Source organism: Diabrotica virgifera, chromosome 2 (genome assembly GCF_917563875.1).
Source record: "Diabrotica virgifera virgifera chromosome 2, PGI_DIABVI_V3a".
Lineage (NCBI taxonomy): Eukaryota > Metazoa > Arthropoda > Insecta > Coleoptera > Chrysomelidae > Diabrotica > Diabrotica virgifera.
The window spans coordinates 39,791,052-39,818,746 of NC_065444.1; the positions used below are offsets into that span (position 1 = coordinate 39,791,052).

Here is a 27,695-nt window from a genome sequence, read left to right on the forward strand (position 1 = left end):
TTTAAAATTACTTTTTGTAATTTGGGATAAACAAATTAGATAACTTTTAAACTGTTTGACCAATTGCTTTCAAATTTAAAATGTAATTTAAGCACGAGAAGTCTCAGTAGTTCGTGTAATAAGAAGGTTCTAAGTTAGTTTTTACATAAATTATGAATATTTATAAAAACTCAAAATTTATGACATATTTTGCAATTTCGTAAGCAACCAATAAGGATAGACATATTCAGCGAACGCCATATTGAAATTGTTTAGACGATTTATGAGTTTATTACCCTCAAATTTGTTTAAAATGCTTAACTTTTTGGTTATATAAGAAAAAGCGAAAATTTACCGTTTTTTAAATTTCATTTGTTTATAACTATGTATATCATCAAAATCGGCTGCATGAAACAAAAAGGTTATTAATATAGAAGTCCATACTACTCAAAAAATCTTATTTCTCTGGACTATTAAAGAATAATACATTTAAGAAGATAATTTTGCAACAATGTAAAAGGAAAATGACTCGATTCTAGAATAGTTCGGTTCATACTTGTGTAAGTATAATAATTATAAGATTCACCTACTACTGTATTTAAGTGTAAAAATTGCAGTTTATACTCAAAAAAACAACTTTTATGCTTAAAAAATTAACTATGGATGGATAACGAAATTTTTGAACTGATGGACCAGAGAAGACATCAGGGAAGCAACAGGGAGCAATATAAGAAATAACACAAATTAATTAAATAAAAGATAAAGATGGCGAAACAAAGGAGGATGGAAAAAAAGGATTGAAATTGAAGAGTTTGGATACAAACACCAGTTAGGAATTATGAATGGCTATTGAATACAACCTTTTGGTAAAGGTCCGATGGCAGAGGTCCAATTGATCACACAGTACTCTTAATATTTGCAATCAATCCATAAAACTGTCCAGCAGTCATTGAATTTTCATCCCGTTTTATTCTTTTTAACAAGAAGACGAAGAGAAATAAAAAACTATTAAAATGGAGGAATCAGTTCAGGATAGTTCTACAAGGTACTTATTTTTATGTTTGCCTGTATGTCTATGTCTGAAATCATAAATCATAAAATTATAACTTAAAAAAATTAATTAGAGTCCTTTATAAGGGGTATATAATTTATTCAAATTCCCTTAAAGGGCTACTTCACATATGCAGAACGTTTTCGATCGTAATACAGATCATCATCAGAGCTGAACAGGATGTTCATATGCTAAGTCGAAAACGTTCTGCATATGTGATGTAGCCCTTTAAGGAAATTTTAATAAATTATATCCTTTTATAAAGAATTTTAATTAATTTTGTTGATATATGGTATAGAGCCAGCTACAGGAAAACTTTTTTGTGGATTTTTAAAAATATAACTGACTAATTTTTTAAATTTAACACTCATTCTCTTTGAACTTTTCAATAATTATAGTATAATTATACGTTTTTTTACCTGTTGGGAGAATTCTTGACCACGATAGAGAAAATCTGTAATGCTTGACTCCTAAATATTTTAATAAAGCCACATCTTCTTTCATTTTATGGTAAGAATCGCAAGCTACATCACCTGTATAATTATTTACAATGGGTGATGGGGTTTGGTGAACAAAATGGTCCCAAGTGCTTTCTCCTTTGCCATCTTCGTTCCAAGCACCTAAATAAAAAGCGTCAATTTTAATGTTTCCGGTCTGTGGAAATTACAATATATTAAAAACAAATTATATAATACATTATATAATATATTATAATAAATTAATAACGATGTCTACTTTGATGTTAAAAAATAGTTTTTTACCTTCAATTTGATATGAAGATGTAGCCACTCCAAACATAAAATCTTTTGGAAACCGCTTTTTGTTTAGTTCAGTATCACAAACACTAAAAAATTATTGATCTTTTAGGTAATAATATTATTAAGTGTAAGATAATAACAGCGTGATGCCACCATCGCAGGTCATTCTGACACAATATCACTCAAAACCAGAATTAGTAAGGTATAACTGAACCCAAACCCAGACATCCAAAGTGAAAGTTATCCTTCAACACCAAATTGTTCTACATGGTTCACATATTGTTCTGTCAAAATTTACACCATTTTGAGCGTCGGGTTTGTGGGGAGGTGGGTGAGAAGTCAGCAAATTAGTAGGTTTTTTAGTTTTTCGTCAATATTTCTAAAACTATGCGGTTTAGCGTAAACATTGTTCTATACCAAAATATTCTCCATTAAATTTTAAACAAAAAAGGTCTGATTCATAATCCTCTGAAATCTAACGGTTCCAAAGTTACGGAGATAGTATAGTATAATTGGTCCAAAAAAAGGCCTAACCCCGTCATCAAAAATAAAAATTTTCCTCCGACACCAAATTGTTCAATATGGTCCACATATTGTTCAGTAAAAAGTTACACCATTTTGAGCGTCGGGTTTGGGGGGGAGGGGGAGGGGAGAAGTTGATAAATTATTAGTATTTTACGTTTTTCTTCAATATTTCTAAACCTAAGCGGCTAAGCGTGAACAATATTCTATACAAAAGTGTTCTACATTAAATTTGAAACGAAAATTTTACTGTTGGAAATAATATATATTTATGCGACATTGTCCATAGGAAGTTCAGAGTGGGTTTCTTCGTACCAGATATTAACATGGCCTAGGCCTGTAGAAGCCTCTTGAATGTGGTAAGGTTGACGTTTTTTCAAGGGCTCATCAATAACATATCACCGGCCATTGAAATAGTAAATTATATTTAAAAAACACAATCCTGTTAAAAAAATAGTTTCCTCAGTAATAATATTATAATTTGCCAAAAAAATGTAAAAGATATGGAAAACCTCCGTTTTACACCCTCCGTAACTCCAGAACCGTTGATTTTAGAAGAATTGTGCATAGAACCTTTTTTGTTTCAAAGGAACCCGCACAAACCTTATGGAAAATAGGTCCCAGTGGATTTCGTTCATACTTTGGGAAAATACTCTTTGAAGAATCCTGATAAAAAGTTCTCATGGGCACAACTCAATCATATGAAGTATTTTCAAGATATAAAGGCCCAAACTCGGAAAATTATAAGATTTACGGGGTATTCCAGTTCCGTGAGTTACTGGTTATTTGACAACATGTTGAAGTTTGGATCAAGGAAAAGTACTAGTAGTCTAGGATTTTTTCCTGGCTATCCAATGGCGACCTTTACTTTGACCTTGACCTTCAACGGACGTCATCTTCTAGAGTTTCGAGGATTTTAGGCATTCAACTGATATAAACAGATTACTCATGGGTTTTTGGGATCGCAAAACACGAAAATGCTATCAGAATTAACGTCCGGATGACGTGGTGGACAGGGCCACTGCAAGGGACGTCATCTTCTAGAGTTTCTATGGTTTTCGGCATTTAATTGATGCAAATGAATTACTGGGGGGTCTTTTGAGGTCGCTAGACACGAATATGCCACCAGAACCGACTCCCGGAGCACCTGGTTTCCAAGGTCAATGAAAGGCGCTCCTGGAGTTTTGAGGGTCTTTGGTACTACATTGATGCAAACGGATTACTCATAGGTTTTGTAGTTGCTGAACACGAATACCCCATCAGAATAGACATGGGAGTACCTAGTGCCAAAGGCACGTCATGCTTTGGAGATTCGAGAGCTTTCGGTACTAGATTAGTGTAAACTGATTACTCACAGGTTTTTGGGGCTGCTGAATGTGAATTCAATATCATATCCGATCCACGAAGCACCTGGTGCCTAAGGCAGGTCTTCTTCTGGAGTTTCGACAGGTTTCGGTATTAAATTGATGAAGATGGGTATTAGTAATTAGTTTTTGGAGCTGCTAAACACAAATAGGCCATCAGAACAGACAACGGGGTACCTGGTGCCTAAGGCACGTCATCTTCTGCGGTTTCGAGAGTTCTCGGCACTAAATTGATGTAAGCGGATTACTCTTGTGTTTTTGGGGTTGCTGAACACAAATATGGCTTAGATAAAAGACTGTGGAGTATCTAGTGGCCACGATGAATACCACTATCAAAGTAGAATGCAGTAAATCGGTATTAAAATAAATGAAAGAAAAACGTTGTCAGATATAAATTAAGTTTATATTTTTTAAAAAGAATTAAAACAATTGAGTACTTAAGTTACTCACTTAGTGAGTACACACACCAAACGGTAATTCAAAAGAGCAACCCCAAAAACCTAAGAGTAATCCATTTGATTTCTCCGAAACTCCAGAAGATAACCTGTCTTAGACACCTGGTGCTCCTGTGTCTGTGCTGATCACGTATTCGTGTTCAGCAACCCCAAAAACCTATAATTAATCCGTTTGCATTAATGTAGTATCAAAGACCCTCGAAACTCTAGGAGCCCCTTCTATTGACCTTGGAAATCAGGTGCGCCGGGAGTCGGTTCTGGTGTCATATTCGTGTATAGCGACCCCAAAAAATCCTCCAGTAATTCATTTGCATCAATTAAATGCCGAAAACCATTGAAACTCTAGAATATGACGGCCCTTGCAGAGGCCCTGGCCACCACGTCATCCGGAGGGCAATTCTGATGGCATATTCGTGTTTAGCGATCCCTTTTTGGCCCATGAGTAATCTGTGTATATCAATTGAATGCCTAAAACCCCCCAAACTCTAGAATATGACGTCCGTTAAAGGTCAAGGTCAAAGTAAGGTCTCCATTGGATACCTAGGAAAAGATCCTAGACTACTAGTACTTTTCCTTGATCCAAACTTCTACATGTTGCCAAATAACCAGTAACTCACGGAATTGGAATACCCCATAAATCTTATAATTTTCCGAGTTTGGGCCTCTATATCTTGAAAATCCTTCATACGATTGAGTTGTGCCCTGAGAACTTTTTACCAAGATGCTTCAAAGAGTATTTTCCAGAAGTATGAACGAAGTCCACTGGGACCTATTTTCCATAAGTTTTGTACGGGGTCCTTTAATATAGAACATTTTTGTACATAATATTTTTCACGCTAAACCGATTACGTTTAGAAATATTGAGGTAAAACCTAAAAAACTACTAACTTACCGACTCCTGCCCTCCCCTCTCCCCCCAAACCCGCTCAAAATGGTGTAGCTTTTTACTGAACAATATTTGGACCATATAGAACAATTTCGTGTTAAAGGAAAACTTTTATTTTGGATGACGGGGCTAGGCCGTTTTTTGGACCAATTATACCATACTACATTCGTAACTTGGGAACCGTTCGTTTTAGGAGGATTACGTAAAGGACCTTTTTTGTTTAAAATTTAATATAGAAAATTTTTGTATACAACATTGTCTACACTAAACCGCAGAGTTTCAGAAATAATGACGAAAAACTTAAAAAAACTACTAATTTACCGACTTCTCCCCTACCTCCCCCTCCCCAAATCAGACGCTCAAAATGGTGTAACTTGTTACTGAACATTATGTGGATCATATAGAACAATTTGGTGTTTGAGGAAAACTTTCACTTTGGATGTCTGGGTTATGCCTTTTTTTGGATCAATTGTATCATACTAAATAATAGAGGTGGGTAGTAAAATTCCAACATTCTCACATCTGTTAACGACTGTCAAAGTTAAGAAAACCTCATATATCGGGCATAAAATGCACTACAAGGAATATGAAAAACTGCATCTAAAGGCTCCCAAATATTTTGCTTAAAAATCGCTGATTAAATAGGTCATGTGTGTAGAGAACCAAACAACAAAACTGGTCAATGAAATAAAGAGACGCAAGCTGGAATACTGAAGCGATAAAAACTTATTAGGTATGTTTGAACGAAAAATCCTCAGACACATAAGGGGGTGAAAGAAAATGACGTATGGCGCAGATGATATAAGATATAATTTGGAACTATACGCAGCATACAACGAACCCGACGTCATAACATCCATAAAGATCGGACGTCTGCGCTGGATGGGCCATGTTGAACGGATGTTGGAGACCGAAACACCAAAATATATAATGAGGCAAATATCAGTAGGGAGAAGGTCAAAGGGAAGACACAAACTTAGATACATGGAACAAGTGGAACAAGATCTGAAAACACTCGAGATTACCCACTGGAAGAACAAAGCAAGGAACAGAACAGAATGACGGAAAATCCTAGAACAAGCCAGGACCCAAAAAGGGTTGTCGAGCTACAGGTGATGATGATGAAGAAGCTGGAATACTTCGGTCACATTATGAGATACCCTGAAAAATATGATCTTTTACCACTGACAATTCAGGAAAAGATCCGAGGTACACTGTAGAAGAACAATATGGCTGAAAAATCTAAGGCAATGGTATGGAAAATCGTCTATATGATTATTCAGAGCTGTTTTCAATAAAGTAACGATAGCGAATATGGTAGCCAACATGATATCCAACTATCGATAATGGTCATGAATAGAAGAAGTTTGTAGATATTGTCTGGAGATACTCACATTGTCGGGAATGCTGCAACAAGTGAGTCCCCGAAAAGAACATCAACAAGATATTTGAATCACATCTGACAAAAGTCAGAACCACGCTAAAGCACTGCTTCGGAGTTAAAGAAGACAGAAAAAGATGGAAACAAATCACGAAATATGATTGAGAATTCAAGATAACACGGTGATGTAGTTAAACTACTAGACAGAAACAAATAATTGAATTGAATAGAATAGAAATATGGTTTACTGTCACTGGAAATTTTTACAATTTTATGGGCAAAGCTTACACACAGTCAAAAGAAAAATAATATCAACAACAAATAACAACTACAATTTACTAAAATTAGATAAATCGTCAATATACAGTAAATATGATATAAAACCAAAGACAAAAACAACATTAGGAATTGACAGTTTAAGCTACTGCGTATGAAACCCAATTTTCTTAGTTATTCATTAAGAAATTCTTCTATTGAATATTATGGTCTTTTAGATAGATAGGCTTTGGTCCTTTTACGGAACTTTGGGAAATATGTTGCAGATTTAAGTTGAAAAGGGAGATGGTTGTAAAGTTTTTTTGCGGAATATAATATAGATTTCTTTACTAAATCTGTGGATGGGATCGGTAAATAAATATCAAAGATTGAATCTCTGGTGGAGTAAATATGATTGGGCCTTGCTGGAAAGACATGAAGGTGTTTACGAATTAAACAAACCGTTTCTAGAATATATAAAGATGGAAGTGTTAGAATTTCGTGATTTCTAAAGTAACTTCTGCAATGTGTAGATCTTCTGAGGCCAAACAGATATCTTATTGCTCTTTTTTGCAATTTAAAAATAACATCAAATTGAGCAGCTGTACTAGAACCCCAAAAAGGAAGACAATACCGAAGATGAGATTCGAACAACAAAAAATATGATATTTTAGAAGATGCTAAATTGAGTTCCCTTGAGACAGATCTTATTGCATAGCAAGCTGAGGCGAGTTTCTTACTTAACGAATCGATATGAAGGGACTATTTGAGGTTGCTGTCTAAAAAAATACCAAGAAATTTTACAGAATCAACGGTACTGATCTGGCTGTAATTAAGAGGCAAAGGTTGAAGAGCTCCTTTATAGGATAATGCTACTCGTTTGTCTATATTAAAAGAGAGTAAATTAGAGTCAGACCAGGTCTTTATCGTCAGTAGATCCGAAGTTATAGTTTCATGAAGAGATGCAATAGTTGAGATGCTCCAAGTGATATTGGTATCATCAGCAAAAAGAAAAATTTTCCCATCGATTTTTAAATTAGTGATGTCATTTATAAAGATAAGGAACCGAAGAGGACCCAATACTGAACCTTGCCGTACTCCACATACAATGTTTTTGAGACTAGAGTCAGTATCATTTGCTCTAACTAGTTGTTTCCTATTATTCAAGTAGGATTGGAACCATTCAAAGAAATACCTCTAATTCCATAGAAATTTAGTTTTTTAATCAAGATGTCGTGATTTACACAATCAAAAGCTTTGGCATAGTCACAGAAAACAGTGGCAGTATAAAGATTGTTGTTTAGTGCTTGATAAACCTCATGTAGTACAGAAAACATGGCATCAGTGGTACATTTATTAGTTAAAAAGCCGAACTTAAAATGTTGTTATCAACGATAATGGACATACCTAAGTCGAGTTTTAATGAGTCTCTCAATAATTTTGGAGAGTGCGGGTAGTAAGGCAATAGGTCTATAGTTGCAGGCATCAGATTTTTCACCACCCTTATGAAGAGGAATAATAATGGCTGTCTTTAGGCACTCTGGAAATTTACCTTTTTCGAAGGAATCATTAATTAGTGAAACGAGGATTTCCAACACATTTTCTGTGAGATTAGAGAAAAATTTTAAAGATAGTCCGTCAGTACTACAGGATGATTTGCTTTTGATACTATTGATTGTTTGGGTCAGTTCAGAGTTATCGGCTGGTTTTAAAAAGAATGAATTCGAGACCTTTCTTGAATTAGGGAGATAAGAAATGGGATCATGTTGCGGCAAAATATTTGATGTTATAGTTTTACTCACATTAACGAAGTATTCGTTTAGACTTTCAGGATTTGGAAGGGAAAATGATTGAGCTGTATGAGTTTTATTTCGAAGATCGTTTATTATAGACCAGGTTTCTTTTGCAACACTTTTAGAGCTTCAAAGACGATTTTGATAATAGGCTATTTTAGCTTATTTGACAAGTTTTAGATATGTTGTCCTGTACTTCGTGATATATTCAGTGACAGAAACATTGGTAGTAAATTACCTTTCGTAACCCTAGGTTTCCGATGTTTTGGCTTAATAGGGATTAAAGAATTAAAGGAAATGGAAAGGCTGCAGGACACGATAATACCAAGGCTGAGCTAATTAAATATATGAAAGGAGAAGGATTACAATTACTATGGAAGATCATAAAGAGCTGTTGGCGTACCGGATGCATACCTAGAGTTTGGACGCTTGCAACTATTCTATCATTACACAAAAAAGGCGATAAACATAAGTGTTCTAACTATAGAGGAATATCATTGTTGGTAGTTGCTAGTAAAATCTACGAAATAATACTAGAGAAAAAGCTGCGAGAAAATATCGAGGCCACACTGGATGACAGCCAATGCGGCTTTAGGCCAGGGCGAGGTACAACCGATCTCATATTCACTGTGAGACAGTTATCAGAAAAAGCCCTAGAGCATAACAGTAAGTTGTATCTCTGTTTTGTGGACTTGGAAAAAGCATTTGATCGGGCGCCACGTAACAAGATCTGGGAAATATTAAACCGTAGAAATGTGAAACCGAAGTTAATCCAAGCAATAAAGAGTATATATAAATGTACACGTAATAATGTAAGAACGAACAATTGCTCATCTCTTGAATTCTACACAAGGACAGGTGTAAGACAAGGTGGTGTTCTGAGTCCTTTGTTATTTATCACTCTAATGGACGAAATTGCAAAAGAATGCAGGGGTAAGGTAAAAAGAACTAGGGTTGGTGTGTATAAACTTCAACAAGTATACGTGTCAGAGTTGATATATGCCGATGACCTGGTAATTGTGGCAAAATCAGAAAAAGACTTGCAAGTAAATGTGAATGTTTGGAATGAAGCCTTTAAGAAATTTGGGATGAGAATAAATATTGAAAAAACAGAAGCTTTAGTAATATCGAAAACACAAGAAAATATAAATGTTAAGTTGAATAATGAGACCATTACACAAGTTGAGGACTTCAAGTATCTAGGATCAATAATGAATGGGCAAGGAAATATAGAACCAGAAATAAACAGCAGGGTAATGAGTGCAACAAAATTATACTATGCACTAAATAAAAGTTTTATTAGGAAGAAAGAAGTAAGCCTGAAAACAAAAATGAAAGTATTTCAAACCGTATACGAGCCGGTGCTACTCTACGGTAGTGAAACGTGGACAGTGAACGACAACATCCGTAGTAAAATTCAAGCATGCGAAATGCGATATTTACGTGCGGTATCCGGGGTGACCAGACGTGATCGTATAAGAAATGAAGACATACGTGAAAGGTGCGGTGTTGGAAGGACCTTAGACAGACTTGAAACGAAACAGTTATCGTGGTTCGGACATATGGCGAGAATGAGTGAAGGTAGAACTGCAAAGAGGGTATGGAAAGCTGCATCTGACAACAAACGAAGAAGAGGCAGGCCAGCAAGAACGTGGAATGCAAATATTGGAAAGGCTTGCGGAAAAAGAAATATTGGGTGGAGAGAAGCAGAAAGACTAGCTACCGATCGAAAGGCATGGAGACGTCTCATTTCTCCTTTTACCTCGACACCGTAAGGTACAAGAGGACGGCTTAAGTAAGTAAGTAAGTAAGGAATTAAAGGAAATGCCTTATTGAAGATGCGGAGAAGGTTATCTAGAAAAACACTGAAATTATGGTCCACGTCTATAGAAGGAAACTGCCACTCAGAAGTTAAGCATATATTTTGGAATTTACGAAAATTCTGGGCGGAAAAAATCCTACCTAAACGTCGGGTTTTTGAGGAGGGTTTGCTGAAGATTTTAAACTTCGTATACACTGCTTCATGATCAGATAATCCCGCATTAATAACTGTAGAGCAGACATCAAGGGGTGAGAAATCTGAGACAATATAATCGATTATGGTAGATGTAGATTTTGTAATCCCTGTAGGAGAATTAACGTGCATTGAGAGACCGTACGATTCAAATATGTTGACCAGTGACACTTGGGTAGCACAAGCAGCAGCTTAATAGCAGATCCTTAAATCATCTCCCAGCTGAACAATATAAATAAGGTGGTCATGATAGCCTAATGGCAGTCCTGTAGTTCTGTGTCCACCTTTCACAAAATAAATCTTCTTTTTCTTCTTTAAGTACCGTCTCCTTTGAGGAGGTTGGTAATCATCACAGCTATTTTCACTTTTGAGATTGTAGCTCTAAACCAGTGCAAGTTGTAATTATACCAGTGGTATAATTGCAAATTGCAATTATACCACCTTCTCAGATTGTTAAGTCAGGAGATGCGTCTTGCTCCAATACTTCGTTTACCCTGTATTTTTCCCAGCATTATTGTTCGTAGCAATACATATTTATCCCTTCTAATAACGTGGTCGAGATATTGTAACTTTATTATCTTAATCGTATTCCTGATTTCCTTTTCATTTTTCATCTTTCTGAGAACCTCAACATTTGTTATTCGGTCTATTCAATTTATTTTTAATATTCTTCGGTAGGTCCACATATCGAATGCTTCAAGTCGATCGCTTATTTCTTTCTTTAAAGTCCAGGCCTCCACCCCATACAGCAGCACCGAAAACATATTATATGAACGTAATAGTCTTATTTTAAGTTGCAAACTAAGGTCTCTACTGCATAATACTTTTCTTATCTTGTGAATTGTTGTTCTAGCTTGTCCTAGACGAGGGCATTTAGCACAATATAAATAAATTTTTAAATACAGCACCTAGAGACTTTTTGCATTATGTTCAGGATGACGTCAGGAAAAATGTCTACTATTCAAAAATGGGTGGAAATGCCTAATTTCACTGTAAAGTGCATAAAATGCATCCAAATTTGCATAAATATAAAAATAAAGTCAAAATCAGTATACTAAGGAACAAAATTTATTACTTTAGGGGTTTATGGGGTCACTGAATACGATTACGCCGTCAGAGCTGACCCCCGGATCACCTGGTGTCCAACGTCAGTGCAAGAGACGTCATCTTCTGGAGTTTCTATGGTTTTCGGCATTAAATCGATGCAAACGGATTACTCACGGGTTTCAGGGGTCACTAAGTACTGATATGCCATCAGGATTGACCTCCGGAGTACCTGGTGCCCAGGGTCACTACTAAGGCACGTCATCTTCTGGGGTATAGAGCAATTTCGGCACTAAATTGATGCAAATGGTCTATCGGGGGGTTTTTGAGGTGATTAAACACGAATATACCATCAGAACAGACTTCTGGATCACCTGGTTCCCAAGGTCACTGCAATGGACGTCATTTTCTGGACTTTCGAGGGCTTTCGGTATTAAATTGGTGCAAACGGATTACTCGGGGGGTTTTTGAGGTCGCCAAACACGAATATGCCATCAGAATAGACCAACGGATTACCTGGTGCCCAAGGTCATTGCAAGGTACGTCATCTTCTGGAGTTTCGAGTGCTTTCGGTATTAAATTTAAGCAAACGAATTACTTACCGGTTTTTGGGGTCACTAAACACGAACATGCGATCAAAAAGACCATCGTACACCTGGTGTCCGCAAAAAATGCAAGGGCATCATCCTCTGGGCGAGGTTTTTCGGTACTATATTGACGCAAACCGATTACTTTTAGGTTTTTGGAGTTGCTGAATACGAATATGCCATCAGAATAGACACCGGACCAGCTGGTGCCTAGGGCACGCCATCTTCGGGAGTTTCGAAAGTTTTCGGTACCTACTAAATTGATTAAAATGGATTACTCATGGCTTTTTGAGGTTTCTGAATACGAATACGCCGTTAGAACACACACTTTAGCACGTGGTGCCTAAGGCACGTTATCTTCTGAGGTTGCGTGAGTTTTCCGTACCAAATTCATGCAAATAGATTACTTTTGGGTTTTTGGGATTGTTGAACAAGAGTATGACTTAGATGAAGGATTCTGAAGTACCTAGTGATTACGATGATTAATAATAACGCCAACGCATAATAACATTGTCCTATTAGTATATAGTAAATCGATCTGGAAATATAATTTATAGTATTATATTATAGTAATATATTAAATAGTATTATATTATTATATTATATATATTATAATATAAATTTTATATATACATAAGTAAGACAATTGAATAGCACAGTGACGTCCCTTACAGTGACCATGGTTACCAGGTGATCCGTGGGTCTGTTCTAATGGCCTATTCGTGTTTGGTGACCTCAAAAATCCCCCGACTAATCCATTTGCATCCAGTTTATGCCGAAAACCCTATAAACTCCAGAAGATGACGCGCCTTAGTAGCGATTCTGGGCAACAGGTGCTGCGGAAATAAATTCTTGTGACATAATCGTGATTATCGACCCCAAAAATCGGCAAGTAATCCATTTGAATCAATTTAATACCGAAAGCCCTCGAAACTCCAGAAGATGACGTCCCTTGCAGTGACCTTGGGCACCAGATGATCCGTTGGTCTGTTCTGATGGAATATTCATATTTAACGACTCAAAAACCTCCGAGTAATCCATTTTCATCAATTTAATGCCGAAATCTTTCAAACTCCAGAAGAAGACGCCCCTTGCAGTGAGCTTGGGCTACAGGTGCATAAGGAGTCGGTTTTGATGGCATATTCGTGTTTAGCGACCTCAAAAACCCGTAAGTAATTCATTTGCATCAATTTATACCGGAATCCCTTGAAACACCAGAAAATCCCTTACAGTGGCCTTGGGCACCAGGTGATCCGAAGGTCTTTCCTGATGGCATCTTCGTGGTTAACCACCTCAAAAACCCCCCGAGTAGTCCAGTTACATCAATTTAGTGTCGAAATATCGAGAAACTCCAGAAGGAGACGTGCCTTTGTAGCGACTCTAGGCACCAGGTACTCCGGAGGTCAAGACTAATGACATGTTTCTGATTAGCGACCGCAAAAACCCGCAAGTAATCCTTTTGCAGTAATTTAATACCGAAAGCCTTCGAAACTCCAGAAGATGACGTCCCTTGCAGTGACCTTGGGCACCAGGTGATCCGGTTGTCTATTCTGATGGGATATTCGTGTTTAACGACTCAAAAACCCCGGAGTAATCCATTTTTATCAATTTAATGCCGAAATCTCTCAAACTCCAGAAGAAGACGCCCCTTGCTGTGAGCTTGAGCTCCAGGTGCACAAAGAGTAGGTTTTGATGGCATATTCGTGTTTAGCGACCCCAAAAACCCCCCGAATAATCCAGTTGCATCAATTTAGTGCCGAAATCCCTCGAAACTGCAGAAGATGACGTGCCTTAGTAGCGACTCTAGGCACCAGGTACTCCGGAGGTCAATTCTAATGACATGTTTCTGATTAGCGACCGCAAAAACCCGTGAGTAATCCGTTTGCATCGATTTAATGCCGAAAACCATCGAACTCCAGAAGATGACGTCTCATGCAGTGACCTGGGGCACCAGGTGATCCGAGGGTCAGTTTTGATGGCGTAATCGTATTCAGTAACCCCAAAAACCCCCCAAATAATAAATTTTGTTCCTTAGTATTTGATTCTGATATTCTGATTTTGACTTTATTTTTATATTTATGCAATTTTGGATGCATTTTTTGCACTTTACAGTGTAACTATGCATTTTCACCCATTTTTGAATAATAGTCTTTTTTCCTGACGTCATCCTGAAGATAATGCAAAAAACTGCAGGTCTCTAGGTGCTGTATTTAAAACTTTATTTATTCGGGTGTTTTTAGTGCTAAATGCCCTGGTCTATCCAATTCTCATTTTTATTTCTTCCATTCATTATAATAAATTGTACCAAGATATCTGCATTTTTTAACTTGTTCTATTGGCGCCCCTCTTATGTTTAAAATGTCTTGTTGTTGTGTTTTGGAAATTGTCATGATTTTTGGTTTATTAGCGTTAAGCGTTACTCCGCTTTCTTCACTAGCATTTACTACACTATCCAAGAGTGTCTGTAGGTGTTGTATATTCTCTGCATTTAGTAGGTATAGTATCATCAGCATAATATCTGATATTGTTGATAGGTCTGCCGTTGACTTTTATTCCGATTGTTACATCTTCGAGTGCTTTTTTAATTATTTCTTCCGAATTTAGATTTAAAAATAAGGGGGAGAGTATGCAACCTTGCCTTACGTCTCTTTTTATCTTTACTTCCTCCGAGAGTTCTTTTGGTTTTTGCGGTTTGGTTAAAGTAGAGATGAGCTATTATTCTTTTTTTGCTAAGTATTTTGTTAATGTGTTTATCTTTAAGCAACTGTATAAGATGGTTGTGTCGGACCTTATCGAACGCCTTATTGTAAGCAATAAAGCAAACATAGACTGGTTGGTTTACATCCATACATCTTTGCATGAGGACGTTAATTCCAAATAATGCCTTTTGTGTACCCATGGCATTCCTAAATCCAATAAGATTGATCACAAAAGAAATATAGACACAGAAATCCCTCCCCAGTGATTCTTTTTTTTTTCTCGTAGCATTACAACCCAGGGTTTGGGTCAACCTTGGCTGACTGCACAACTCGTTTCTACCTCGAAGGGTCGTCCACGATAGTTAAGTAAGTGGGTAGACCCATCGTTCTTAAATCTGTGCATATGTTATCTCTCCATCGTATTGGAAGGAATGAATTGAATAAAAACAACAAAAACGCCAAGATCTATGGAAAGAAAGATGCTAAACACTAGCCTGTCAACTAGGAAAAGAAACAGCTGGATTCGCAGTAGAACAGAATTCAAAGAGATTTCAGCTCAAGTAGCAAGACTTAAATATAAAGGACCCCGCAGAAATCTTATGGGAAATGGCTCTCTGTCAAATGTTCTAAAATTTTTAGTTCTGGTAGTCCTTGATGTGTAGAACAAAAGACTCAATGGGCGCGAACCCCAAAAAATCATGGTTTTAAGATATTAGCCTCTGAAGTTATAGGTACATTACATTACATTACAAGCCATTACAGCGAGGACGTTTGAGTTGGAATAAATTCAGGTCGATTTTTATTTTTAAATTATAATTTGTTGGCATATATATCATACTAGTGACGTCATCCATCTGGGCGTGATGACGCAATCGATGATTTTTTGAAGTAAGAATAGGGTCGTGTGATAACTCATTTAAAAGGTTATTCAATTCTCTATTCAATAATATAAACATTAAAATAATTATTTATACAGGGTATCCAAAAATTTTCTTTGAATTAAATTAATTGAGACAAAAAGTAGAATGTGTATAATTTATTTAATTCGAAATACATTTTACATTTTACTGTTTTCCGAAAACAGGAAGAAATGTTTATTTGATAAACAAATATTGTTTTTCGCTTAAATTCAATACTAAAAATTTATTTTTCAAATTACCATTTTTTTTCTGTTTTTTTGACAGCAGTAAAATGTATTTCGAATTAAATAAATTATATAGGTACGTTCTTCTTTTTGTCTCAATTAATTAAATTCAAAAAAATGTTTGGCCACCCTGTATAAATAATTATGTTATTGTTTATATTAGTGAATAGATAATTGAATAGCCTTTCAAATGAGCTATCATACGACCACTATTCTTATTTAAAAAAAATCATCGATTGCGTCATCACGCCCAGATGGATGACATCACTAGTATGATATGTATGCCAAAAAATTATAATTTAAAAATAAAAATCAACCTGATTGGTAATTTATCTCCAGAGTCGCCCATTCTCGAAAAAATGAATTTATTCCAACTCAAATGTGCTCACTGTACCTATAACTTCAGAGGCTTATATCTTAAAACCATGATATTTTGGAGCTACGCGCCCATTGAGTCATATGTTCTACACATCAATAACTACTAGAACCCAAAGTTTCAGAGCATTTGACTGAGATCCATTTCCCATAAGGTTTCTGCGGGGTCCTTTGTTGGGCATACACTAAGACAGAAAGATGTCCAATGGAACAAAATAATTATACATTGGAAAATTTCAAATCATAAACAACATGACATGATGGACCGAGATGGATACAAATGGCGTAAGATAGAGACATCTTGAAAATGAGGAGAAGGCTAGAATTAGATTAGATAGATGTAGATGAATTATTCCACGCTGCTAAGGTGACAGAAATTTTTGGAAATAATGTGGTCTTCAACTTTTGTTGATGTGAACGGCATACAAAGAAGATGAAAAAGGATATATTTAAAAAAGCTAAGGAAAGCTATAGCATAAGAAAACTTGATCAAATGGTAATTAAACCAAGCTAGCAAAATCATATTTTTCAGAAGAGAGAAAGCCATTATTTGCATAAAATGATAAATATATTTGGAAAAAAATTAATATTTACGCGATCCATCAAATAATAAAAAAAATACAAAGCAAATTGAAAGAAATCTAAACAACTAAACAAATACCAATAAAAGTAAAAAAGTTCAGGATATTCAATAGATGAAGCAGATCTAATACAACAACATATTAAAAATAAATAAATGCTGGAAAAAAATTGCAAAAATTTTATTACTTTTGTTAGAATTTGGATATTGCATAACTTGAGAGCCAAAATGCTGACGTTAGCATCTATGGTATGAATATGACAACAAAAAATTAAGTTATTGTATGAAAAAACTTACGTGATACCAACTAATAAAAAAGTTATCAACATATACTTGAGAGTCATGACTGTAGAGAATTTCCTAGACAGTTTAAAATAATTCGCCAATATATAAAGGTAATTGATAATAATCTTAACTGTTATCTTTCAAGTGGACAGATATTTAATTAAATAAAATTTAATATATCAATAATTAAATTAAAAAATTGTTCTATATGTAATTATTTTAATAAAAACTAGAGATTATCTCCTGCACATACAAGTAATTTAATTTGATCAGATCAATGATCAATCAAATCATAGTATGTCGAGGACATAATATTCTTGAAATAACAGAAGTAAAAATTCGTAAGAAAATAAAAGCAACTGAGGAAACACCAGAAAAAAATAAAAGCAAGCTAACCAATTAAGGCTATGGGTACATAATTCGCAAATATTTTACGTGTATCCCTACTTTTTCTGTCTTTACACGGCAAATTACGTGTAGTAAAATTCACACTGGTGTGGATATGTAAACATTACTAGAATGTCATTCTACTTGAAAATGTCATAATTAATTTAAAGAGATGGCTTTTGAATGTTCTTGGATAACTGTTATTTTTATAATTGCAAATTATTAATTCAGTTAATAAATGTGATAATTTTTTCACTAACTATGTTTTCAGTGATTGTAATAATTTATTTGTACAACAAAAACTAATAATCAATCGAGAAAAGAGGAAAAGTGTTAAAGTGATTTTTTAATAATATGTTGTTATTTTGGAACGCTTACAATTTTGAACATCTCTAACAACAAAATACTTGGATCACAGGATATATCTGATGTATTCTCTGCTTGGATCTTTCACAAATAATACACAATAAATAACTTTTTATTAAGTTCACGTCTTAAATCAATTATTTATCAAATACACTATATATCAATAATATTTAATCAATTTCTCAAAATATTCCCGATGCAATGTCAAATATTTAAAATTGTCACTGATTGTCAGTGTCTGACTGACAATATATGCTGACAATATTATATTCGGTTGAGTGCGTTGTAAGACAAAGACAGATTTGGAAAATATTACCACGGCATTGTGTTCATTTTTTTCAAATCCTGAAAAAACCAGTAAATATTTTTGAAAAATTTAAACGCAGAATGAAAGACTAAATTATTACCGAGGGCCGAAAGTCCCTTAGAATAAATAAAAAGTTTATTTTGAATGAGATATTTGAATTTAAAAATCACACTAAATTTTCTCTTAGTTTTTTCACCCCTGTAACTTATTAAAATAAACATTGTAGAAGTTCTCAGGGACTTTCGGCCCTCGCTAATAACGTAATCTTTCATTCTGCGTTTAAATTTTTCCAAAATACTTATTAGTTTTCTCAGGACTTGAAAAAAATGAATCCCCATTTGAATAGCATTGCAGCCGAAAATACGTTCCGATCCTCTTAAGATTAAATAATAGATGCAAATATATGGAAATATAATATGATATGTAGAAGGTATGTCGGTTAGCTAAACTCAGACACAACTGGCTAGTGATTTTAGTAGTTATTTTTGGTTTTTTGCTAATTTTGCCAAAATTGGTAAAATTACTAACTACTTAGTAATTATGAACTATTTAGTAATTATTTTACTAAAATCACTAGCCAGTTGTGTCTCAGTTTAGCGAACCGACATACCACACTCTATTCTCACCGATGATTCAATTTTAATATTGTAACGTATACAGTGAGGAAGTTTTAGTTGGAATAAATTCATCTTCTCGAGAATGAGTGACTCTGGAGATAAATCCTGAATTAGGTCGATTTTTATTTTTAAATTATAATTTGGCATATATAACATACTAGTGACGTCGTCCATCTGGGCGTGATGACGTAACCAATGATTTTTAAATGAGAATAGGGGTCGTGTGATAGCTCATTTTCACGTTTATTTAATTATCTATTTAGTAATATAAACATTAACATAACATTTTTTAAATTCAATAATTTAGATAAAAAGAAGAATGTATGTAATTTATTTAATGCAAAATACATTTTACTGCTGCCAGAAAACAGAAAAAAATGTTACTTTGAAAAATAAACATTAATGTTTGCTTAAATTAAATATTCAAACTGCTAAGAGGCAGGTGGGTGCCGTGGGTGGTAACCTTAACCCGCCAGTGGTCGCTATATGAGATTTTTGCTCACGGTTTCAGAAAATTGCGCAAAACTTTTTTTCTGGGAAAATATACGCGCTGTAGTTCCTTCTAGTCTCCTAACTATCCTCTCTCGACAATCTAATAGACTCGTCCGCTCAGATAATGACTCAGTTTACTTAGTATCACTATATTGTTGAGTCAGTGCGCTTCATGTGAGAGATCCTCTCATCAAGCGACCACCGGCGTCACCAACTCTGTATAAAAATTAATGTTATTTTTCCCCTTTATACCTGAAATAATATGCTTTTATGATGTAATAAAAGGCGTCGTGGATGTGGTCGATGATATGAAAATCCTATATTCTGTTTCACGGGTTAGTTGTAGATAGTTCAGAGAAATAAGGAAAAAAAATATCGTGTTGGTGACACATCCCCCTCCAGGCTGAAACCAAATTTTTCGAGTAATATGGTCATCTATAATAATAACCTATATGTTTCCTGCAGCCGATTTTGATGATATACATAGTTATAAACAAATCAAGATCAAAAAACGGTAAATTTTCGCTTTTTTCGTCTCTTACTAAAAAATTGGGCATTTTAAACAAATTTGAGAGTAATAAACTTATAAACCGTATAAAAAACTTCAATATGGCGTTCGCTGAATATGTCTATCCTTATTGGTTACTTAGAAAATTGCCAAATAAATCATAAATTTTGAGTTTTTTTAAATATTCATAACTTATGTAAAAATTAACTTAGAACCTTCTTATTACATGGAATGCTGAGACTTATGGTGCTTAAATTACACCCTAAATTCCAAAGCAATTGGTCAAATAGTTTAAAAGTTATTCAATTTGTTTATCCAAAATTAATTTTTTTTGCAACACTGTAAGTCAGAAAATGATGAAGTTACAGTAATATTTTGGATAGTTTATGAAAGAAGAAAATATACAGTATTAATTTAATTTAAAAAAAATGACAAAAAATAATTATAGATATTGCAAAATAATTTTGCAAAAACATGTGAATTAAAAAAATGGGGGGGCTAACTTTGTCCCTAAATGTCCTAGAACAGTTGTTTTTCTTTCTAAATGTGTATAAAAATTCAGTCTTTCTAAATATGAAAAAATTATTTTTCTACGGGTAACGGTTAAAAAGTTATTCTAATTGTTTATAAGTAAGCAAAAAATGGACATGTTCTTGTATGATGAAGTTACAGTAATATTTTGGATAGTTTATGAAAGAAGAAAATATACAGTATTAATTTAATTTAAAAAAAATGACAAAAAATAATTATAGATATTGCAAAATAATTTTGCAAAAACATGTGAATTAAAAAAATGGGGGGGCTAACTTTGTCCCTAAATGTCCTAGAACAGTTGTTTTTCTTTCTAAATGTGTATAAAAATTCAGTCTTTCTAAATATGAAAAAATTATTTTTCTACGGGTAACGGTTAAAAAGTTATTCTAATTGTTTATAAGTAAGCAAAAAATGGACATGTTCTTGCAAAATAATTTGACACTGTTTAAAATTATTTTTTGTCATTTATTTTTAATTAAGGTAATAGTATAAATGTTCTTCTTTCATAAACTGTCCGAAGTATTATTGTAACCTCATAATTTTCTGACTTATAGTGTTGCAAAAAAAATGAATTTGGGAAAAATAAATTAAATAGCTTTTAAACTATTTGACCAATTGCTTTGAAATTTAAAATATAATTTAAGTACAAGAAGTCTCGGCATTCCGCGTAATAAGAAGATTCTAAGTTAATTTTTACCTAAGTTACGAATATTTATAAAAACTCAATATTTATGATTTATTTTGCAATTTTCTAAGCAACCAATAAGGTTGGACATATTCAGCGAATGCCATATTGAAGTTTTTTATACGATTTATGAGTTTCTTACTCTCAAATTTGTTTAAAGTGCTTAACTTTTTGGTAATAGACGAAAAAAGCGATAATTTACCGTTTTTCGATCTTCATTTGTTTATAACTATGTATATCATCAAAATCGGCTGCAGGAAACATATAGGTTAATAATATAGATGTCCATACTACTCAAAAAATTTGGTTTCGGCCTGGAGGGGGATGTGTCACGAGAAAAACCTTATTTCTCTGGACTAAGATGGTCACTTACCATATTATATTTTTTAAATGTTAAATATTGGCGTCATCAATAGTCACATTTTATATAAAGATAATCATAATAAAACAGAAAAACGTCGTGTCATTTTAAAGCAAATGGCTTTATCGTTGATGAAACCTCATATTTTTTATAAAATTTTGTAAAGAAAGGCAAAAGTTGGATATGTGAGAGAAAATCTCACGCGCGACCACTCGCGTAACAATTTACCTGGCGACCAATGCCGGGTTAATATTGAATTTAAGCGAAAAACAATATTTATTTATCAAATAAACATTCTTTCTTGTTTTCGAACAACAATAAAATGTATTTCGAGTTAACTAGATTACATGCATTCTTCTTCTTTTCTAAATTAATTTAATTAAAAAAATTTTTTGGTACGTACCTTGTATAAATAATTATGTAAATGTTTATATCAGTGAATAGAGAATTGAATAACGTTTTAAATCGAGCGTCATCACGCTCAGATGGAGGGCGTTACTAGTATGATATATATGCCAAAAAATTATAATTTAAAAATAAAAATCTACCTGTTTGGGATTTATCTCCAGAGTTACCCATTCTTGAGAAAATGAATTTATTCCACCTCAAACGTCCTCACTGTATAATACATACAAGAATAAAAAACCGCTAAACGCCGTCAAAATGAATGGCGCATACAATATTCCAGCCACAAAAGATCTGATATTAATATTACGTGGCGCGAAAATGTTTTTTCATTTTTATGCAAAACAAAATTCTAGTTTTAATCAGCTAAAAAATTGTACTATCAAAATCGTACGAGAAGCTCTAAAAGTGTTGCAAAATAAACTTGGTCCATAATAAACGATCTTCGTAATAAAACTCACACAGCTCAAACATTTTCCCTTCCAGACCCAGAAAATCTAAATGAATACCTTGTTAATGTGAGTAAAAATATAACATTAACTATTGTGTCACAACAATTCATTCTTTATAAGACCGGTTGATAAATCTGAACTGATTCAGCCAATCAATAGTATCAAAAGCAAATCTTCCTGTAGTACCGATGGACTATCCATAAAAATTTTCTCAAATCTCCCAGACAGTGTGCTGGGAGTCCTCATTTCTCTAATTAATGATTCTTTTGAGAAAGGTAAATTTCCAGAATGCCTAAAGACGGCCATCATTATTCCTCTTCATAAGGTTGGTGAAAAATCAAATGTCTGCAATTATAGACCTATTGCATTACTACCGGTACTCTTCAAAATTATTGAGAGACTCATAAAAGCCCGACTTATGTCCTTTCTCGTTGATAACAATATTTTATCACAAAATCAGTTCGGCTTTTTAAATAATAAATGTACCACAGATGCCATGTTTTCTGTGCTACATGAGGTTTATCAAGCATTAAACAATAATCTGCACACTGTCACTGTTTTTTGTGATTATGCCAAAGCTTTTGATTGTGTGAATCACGACATTTTAATAAAAAGACTAGATTTCTACGGAATTCGAAGTATTTCTTCGAACTGGTTTCAATCTTACTTGGATAATAGGAAACAACTAGTTAGAGCAAATGATACAGACTCTAGTCTCAAAACTGTTGTATGTGGTGCAAGGTCTAGTATTGGGTCCTCTACTTTTCCTTATCTTTAGTAATGACATAACTAGCTTAAAAATCGATGAAAAAGTTTTTCTTTTTACTGATGATACCAGTATCACTTGGAGCAACTCAAATATCGCAACTCTTCATGCTACTATAACTTCTGATCTACTTACAATAAAATCCTGGTCCGATTCAAATTTACTCTCTTTTAACGTAGATAAAACAGTAGCATTTTCCTATAAAAGAGCTCTTCAACCCTTACCTCTTCATAACAGCCAGATCAGTATCGTTGATTCTGTAAAGATTCTTGGTATTTTTTTAGATAGCAATCTGAAATGGTCCCTTAATATTGATGTGTTAAGCAAGAAACTATCCTCAGCTTGCTTTGCAATAAGACCTGTTTCGAAGGAAATGAATTTAGCCTCTTCCAAAATAACATATTTTTCTTTGTTCGAGTCACATCTTCGATATGGTCTCCCTTTTTGGGGTTTTGGTACGGCTGCCCAATCTGATGTTATTTTTAAATTACAAAAAAGAGCAATAAGATATCTGTTTGGCCTCAGAAGAACAACACATTGCAGAAGCTACTTCAAAAATTACAGGATTCTAACACTACCTTCTTTATATATTTTAGAAACTGTTTGCTTAGTTCGTAAACATCTACATGTCTTTCCAGCAAGAACTAGACATGATTATTCCACCAGAAATTCTACCTTTGACATCTATTTACCGATCCCGTCCAGTGTGTTAGTAAAGAAATCTATATTATATTCTGCAAAAAAACTTTACAACCATCTCCTTCTACAACTTAAATCTGCAACATCTTTCCCCAAGTTCCGTAAAATGACTAAAGCCTATTTATCTGAAAGACCATATTATTCAACAGCAGAGTTTCTTAACCAATAACTAAGAAAGTACAGTATTCTTATTTATAAGTATAATCTTAATCTATATTTGAGTGTCATATGCAACAGCTTAAATTAACTTATTAAATTTCTTAAGGTAGATTATGCAATTTGCAATTTTTTTTAAATTTTGCAATAGATTGTTACTGATTTTTTTTGTTCCTCTTCATTATTTTTATTTATATAGAGGATTTATATCATTTTAGTAAATTGTATTTGTTATTTGTTATTGTTCTTATTTATGATTCTTGTAAGCTTTGTCTATAAGATTGTTAAATTTTTCATGACAATAAAGCATATTTCTATTCTAATAATCCAAGGATCATTTTCTATATCATGCCGCTGTACGCTAAAACCTTGGAGGTTGTTGCCACCCCATCTCGGGGGCGGGAATTTTTTATTACATTTAACCATGTAAATCGATGTAAACAGTGATTCTAAGAAAAAAATGTTTTTTACATTTTCTTCGTAAAACTAATATTTTTCGAGTTATTCGCGCTTGAAGAGTAACAATTTGTCGATGAAAAAATCGACTTTTTTATAGGGTTCTTTGAGAATACCTCGAAAAATATGCATTTAATCAAAAAAACTGTAGATATCAAAATTGTATCTTTTAGGAACACAAACCAAATTCTTTTTCTGTAATATCTTTAAGACCAACACAAACTAATATACGGCATGCTAAAAGTTAGCTTTTTTTCGTCAAATGCATAATTTGAAATATTCAAAGTAAAATAACGGAAAAACTTTGCATTTTTCGAGGAAAACTTAAATCTTTTTTTCAAAATCAAAAAATTTATATATAAAGTTTCTAGCCTGAAAATTAAGCGACTTATGATCAAAAAAGTCGGTACTTGCTTTTCTCTATGAAAAAATCAGTGTAAGCAACCCCTAACTACCCTTTTAATTAAAAATTGGTGTTCACCTTTCTGTAATTCCTTTTATATTCGTATTATAAATACATCCAAGAAGTTTAACCTATTTAAAAGGCCTAATTTTAGAAAAATCGGAGTTTAAAGAAAAATTAATTTTTTGGAATTTCCCATTTTTAACCATTTACTTTAAAATATCTCCGAAAATACTGGAGTTAAGAAAAAAATGATAAACTACTAACTTGTAGCTTTTTTAATAACTAAAATTCCGTTGTACCGGGTGTCCCAATAAGAATGGCTCTCGGCCATATCTCAGGAACCGTTTATAGTAGAGCTTTGAAATAAAAAATTTTATAACAAAAGTTGCCTCAGGAAAAGCCTGGAAATTATTTTCATAATTGTGGGTCTACCGCTAAAGGGCGTAATTGAATATCAAAAATAAAAAAATCTAAATTTTACAAAATTTTCCTAATGAAGGGGCACTGGAAATCCGATTATTGTATTATTCATCAAATTCTGCACATATTTGATTTAACAAGTTTAACTCTACCTTTGCAAATCAGAGGTGGGGGTGAGTGGGAACCTTGTTATGAAAAAATGGCTGTAAGTCCGGTTCTGCTAAATCAAATTTTGAAAACTGGGTCTTGTTGAAGACAGATCTTTTTCTTCAATGTAAGCGTGATAATTTTGAACCATCCTAATAAGTAATAAGCCAGCTGGGAGGCGTTATTTAATTTTTTTCAGAAATCTAGTTTTCTTTGGAAAATATTAAATACAAGTAAGCATTTTTAATCATACTTTATAAAATTAGATTAAATTAGCAATAGAATAGAGAAAACCGCATGTCGATATCTTTTTTCTATCTCAAGATATCTCGAGAAACGTGTAAATTTTATACATCACTGTTACTATCACCGGTAAACTAAGTTAGTGAAAAGAAGTGTGCTGTGGAAAAAGCAAAATAACATTTTCCAGATATCAACGTATAAAAATATAATTCATTAAAACAACAATATAAAGGGAAACAATACTATTAAAATTAAATATAACACAGAACAAAAAGAACTACTTAGTGAACACCTAAATATTCAAATTGTTGCCCATCATACACTACTCTAGAATACATTATCCAGAGAATACTAAACGCCATTCAAAGCATATCGAGAGCAGAAATTGAGACTGCTGTTCAATCTACTCTTGAAAGAGTAAATGTTTGCAACGAAAATGATGGGCAAAAATTTAAACGTTTATGTCATCACTAAATAGTTGTTTTTATTTCTTTGTAATAGGGCTTTTCAACGCTTCTCATTTGTTTCGAGCCTCTGTCATATGCCGTATAATCCGTGTATAATATTAATATACGAGATATGAACGAGGCTCGAAACAAATGAGAAGCGTTGAAAAGACCTAATATACGTTGACAGCTGGAAAATGTTTCTTTGTTGTTTCCATAGCACACTACTTTTAATGAATTTCGTTTACCGGTGACAGTAACAGTTATGTTTTTAAATTTACACGTTTTGTAAGATATCTCGAGATAGAAAAAAGGTATTAACATGCGGTTTTCGCTATTCTGTTGCTAGTTTTGTCTAATTTTGTAATATGGTATTAAAAATGCATGTTTGTGTTTAATATTTTCCAAGGAACACTAGATTTCTAAAAAAAAATTTAATAACGCCTTCTAGCTGGCATATTACTCAGTAAGTTGGTTTGAAATCATAACTTTTACATTCACGTTAAAGATCTGTCTTCAACAAGACCAAGTTTGCAAAATTTGATTAAGCAGAACCGGACTCACAGCCAGTTTTTCATAACAAGGTTCCCACTTACCCTCACCTCTTATTTCCAAAGGTAGACCTAAACTTGTCAAATCAAATATGCGTAGAATTTTATGAAGAATACGACGATCGGATTTCCAGTGCCCCTTCATTAGGAAAATTTTGTAAAATTTAGATTTTTTAATTTTTGATATTCAATTACGCCCTCTAGCGGTGGTCCCACAATTATGAAAATAATTTCCAGGCTTTTCCTGAGGCAACTTTTGTTATAAAATTTTTTATTTCAAAGCTCTACTATAAACGGTTCCTGAGATATGGCCGAGAGCCATTCTTATTGGGACACCCGGTACATAGATTTTCATTCCAGGGAACAGTTAGCGAGATATAGCTGTTTAAATTCTCTATTTACGAGTAAACACCCCCTTATTCGAGCCCTTTAAACCCACCCTAATTAAAAACTAAGGGATCTTACGGAATTTAGTTTACATAGTCTTATAACTCTTCAAAAATTCAATAATCCTATAAAGACATTTTTGAAAAAACTTTTTATCGATAAAAATGAAGGAGCTATGTTTATAAAACAATTTTTTTTTTTTCGAAAAAATTCGGATAGCCCGCTTATGGATAATTTTCAATGTACATATGTATAATACCACAGAACCGGTTCGTATACTGGAAGATGACTAAAAAACTATTTGTGTTTGTACTTGTACATATTTGTAAATTTGTAAATATTTTTGTAATTCTTTAATGCCACTTTTTTTTCTGTATAGATCTATTAAAATATCTACTTATAAAACTGTAATGTTATTAAGGGTGGTTTTTAAGGGTGGCAATATTACGATATTATATCCTAAAGTATAAAACACTTATTATTTAACCAATCAAAACCAAATTTTACCATAGTAAAGTTTACATTGTTTTTATATAATTTTTGAAAATAATGGGTAGTTTACACCCCTAAAAATAATTAACGCATTTAAGCATGATATAGAATATGAAGTACAGGGTGAGATGATCCTAATACCGAATTTTTATGTAAATCGATGCAAGCCGAAATTATTCTTTTAGGATAAGTTAATTGTTTATATATAGCTCCAACAATGGTGGTTTTAAGGGTTGAAAT

At 33.6% G+C, this 27,695-nt stretch overlaps 1 protein-coding gene across 1 annotated transcript in view; it reads right to left on the reverse strand.

Moving 5' to 3' along the window:
• Positions 1 to 17,261, reverse strand: part of LOC114328483 (myrosinase 1) — a 50,640-nt gene extending 33,379 nt beyond the window's left edge. The window contains exons 1-3 of the mRNA XM_028277339.1: positions 17,185 to 17,261; positions 1,792 to 1,874; positions 1,450 to 1,650 (exon numbers count right to left, since the gene is read on the reverse strand). Coding sequence (XP_028133140.1) covers positions 1,450 to 1,650; positions 1,792 to 1,874; positions 17,185 to 17,231 — 331 coding nt within the window. The 5' untranslated portion in view covers positions 17,232 to 17,261. The remainder of the gene's footprint in view (positions 1 to 1,449; positions 1,651 to 1,791; positions 1,875 to 17,184) is intronic.
• Positions 17,262 to 27,695: the final 10,434 nt, after the last annotated feature.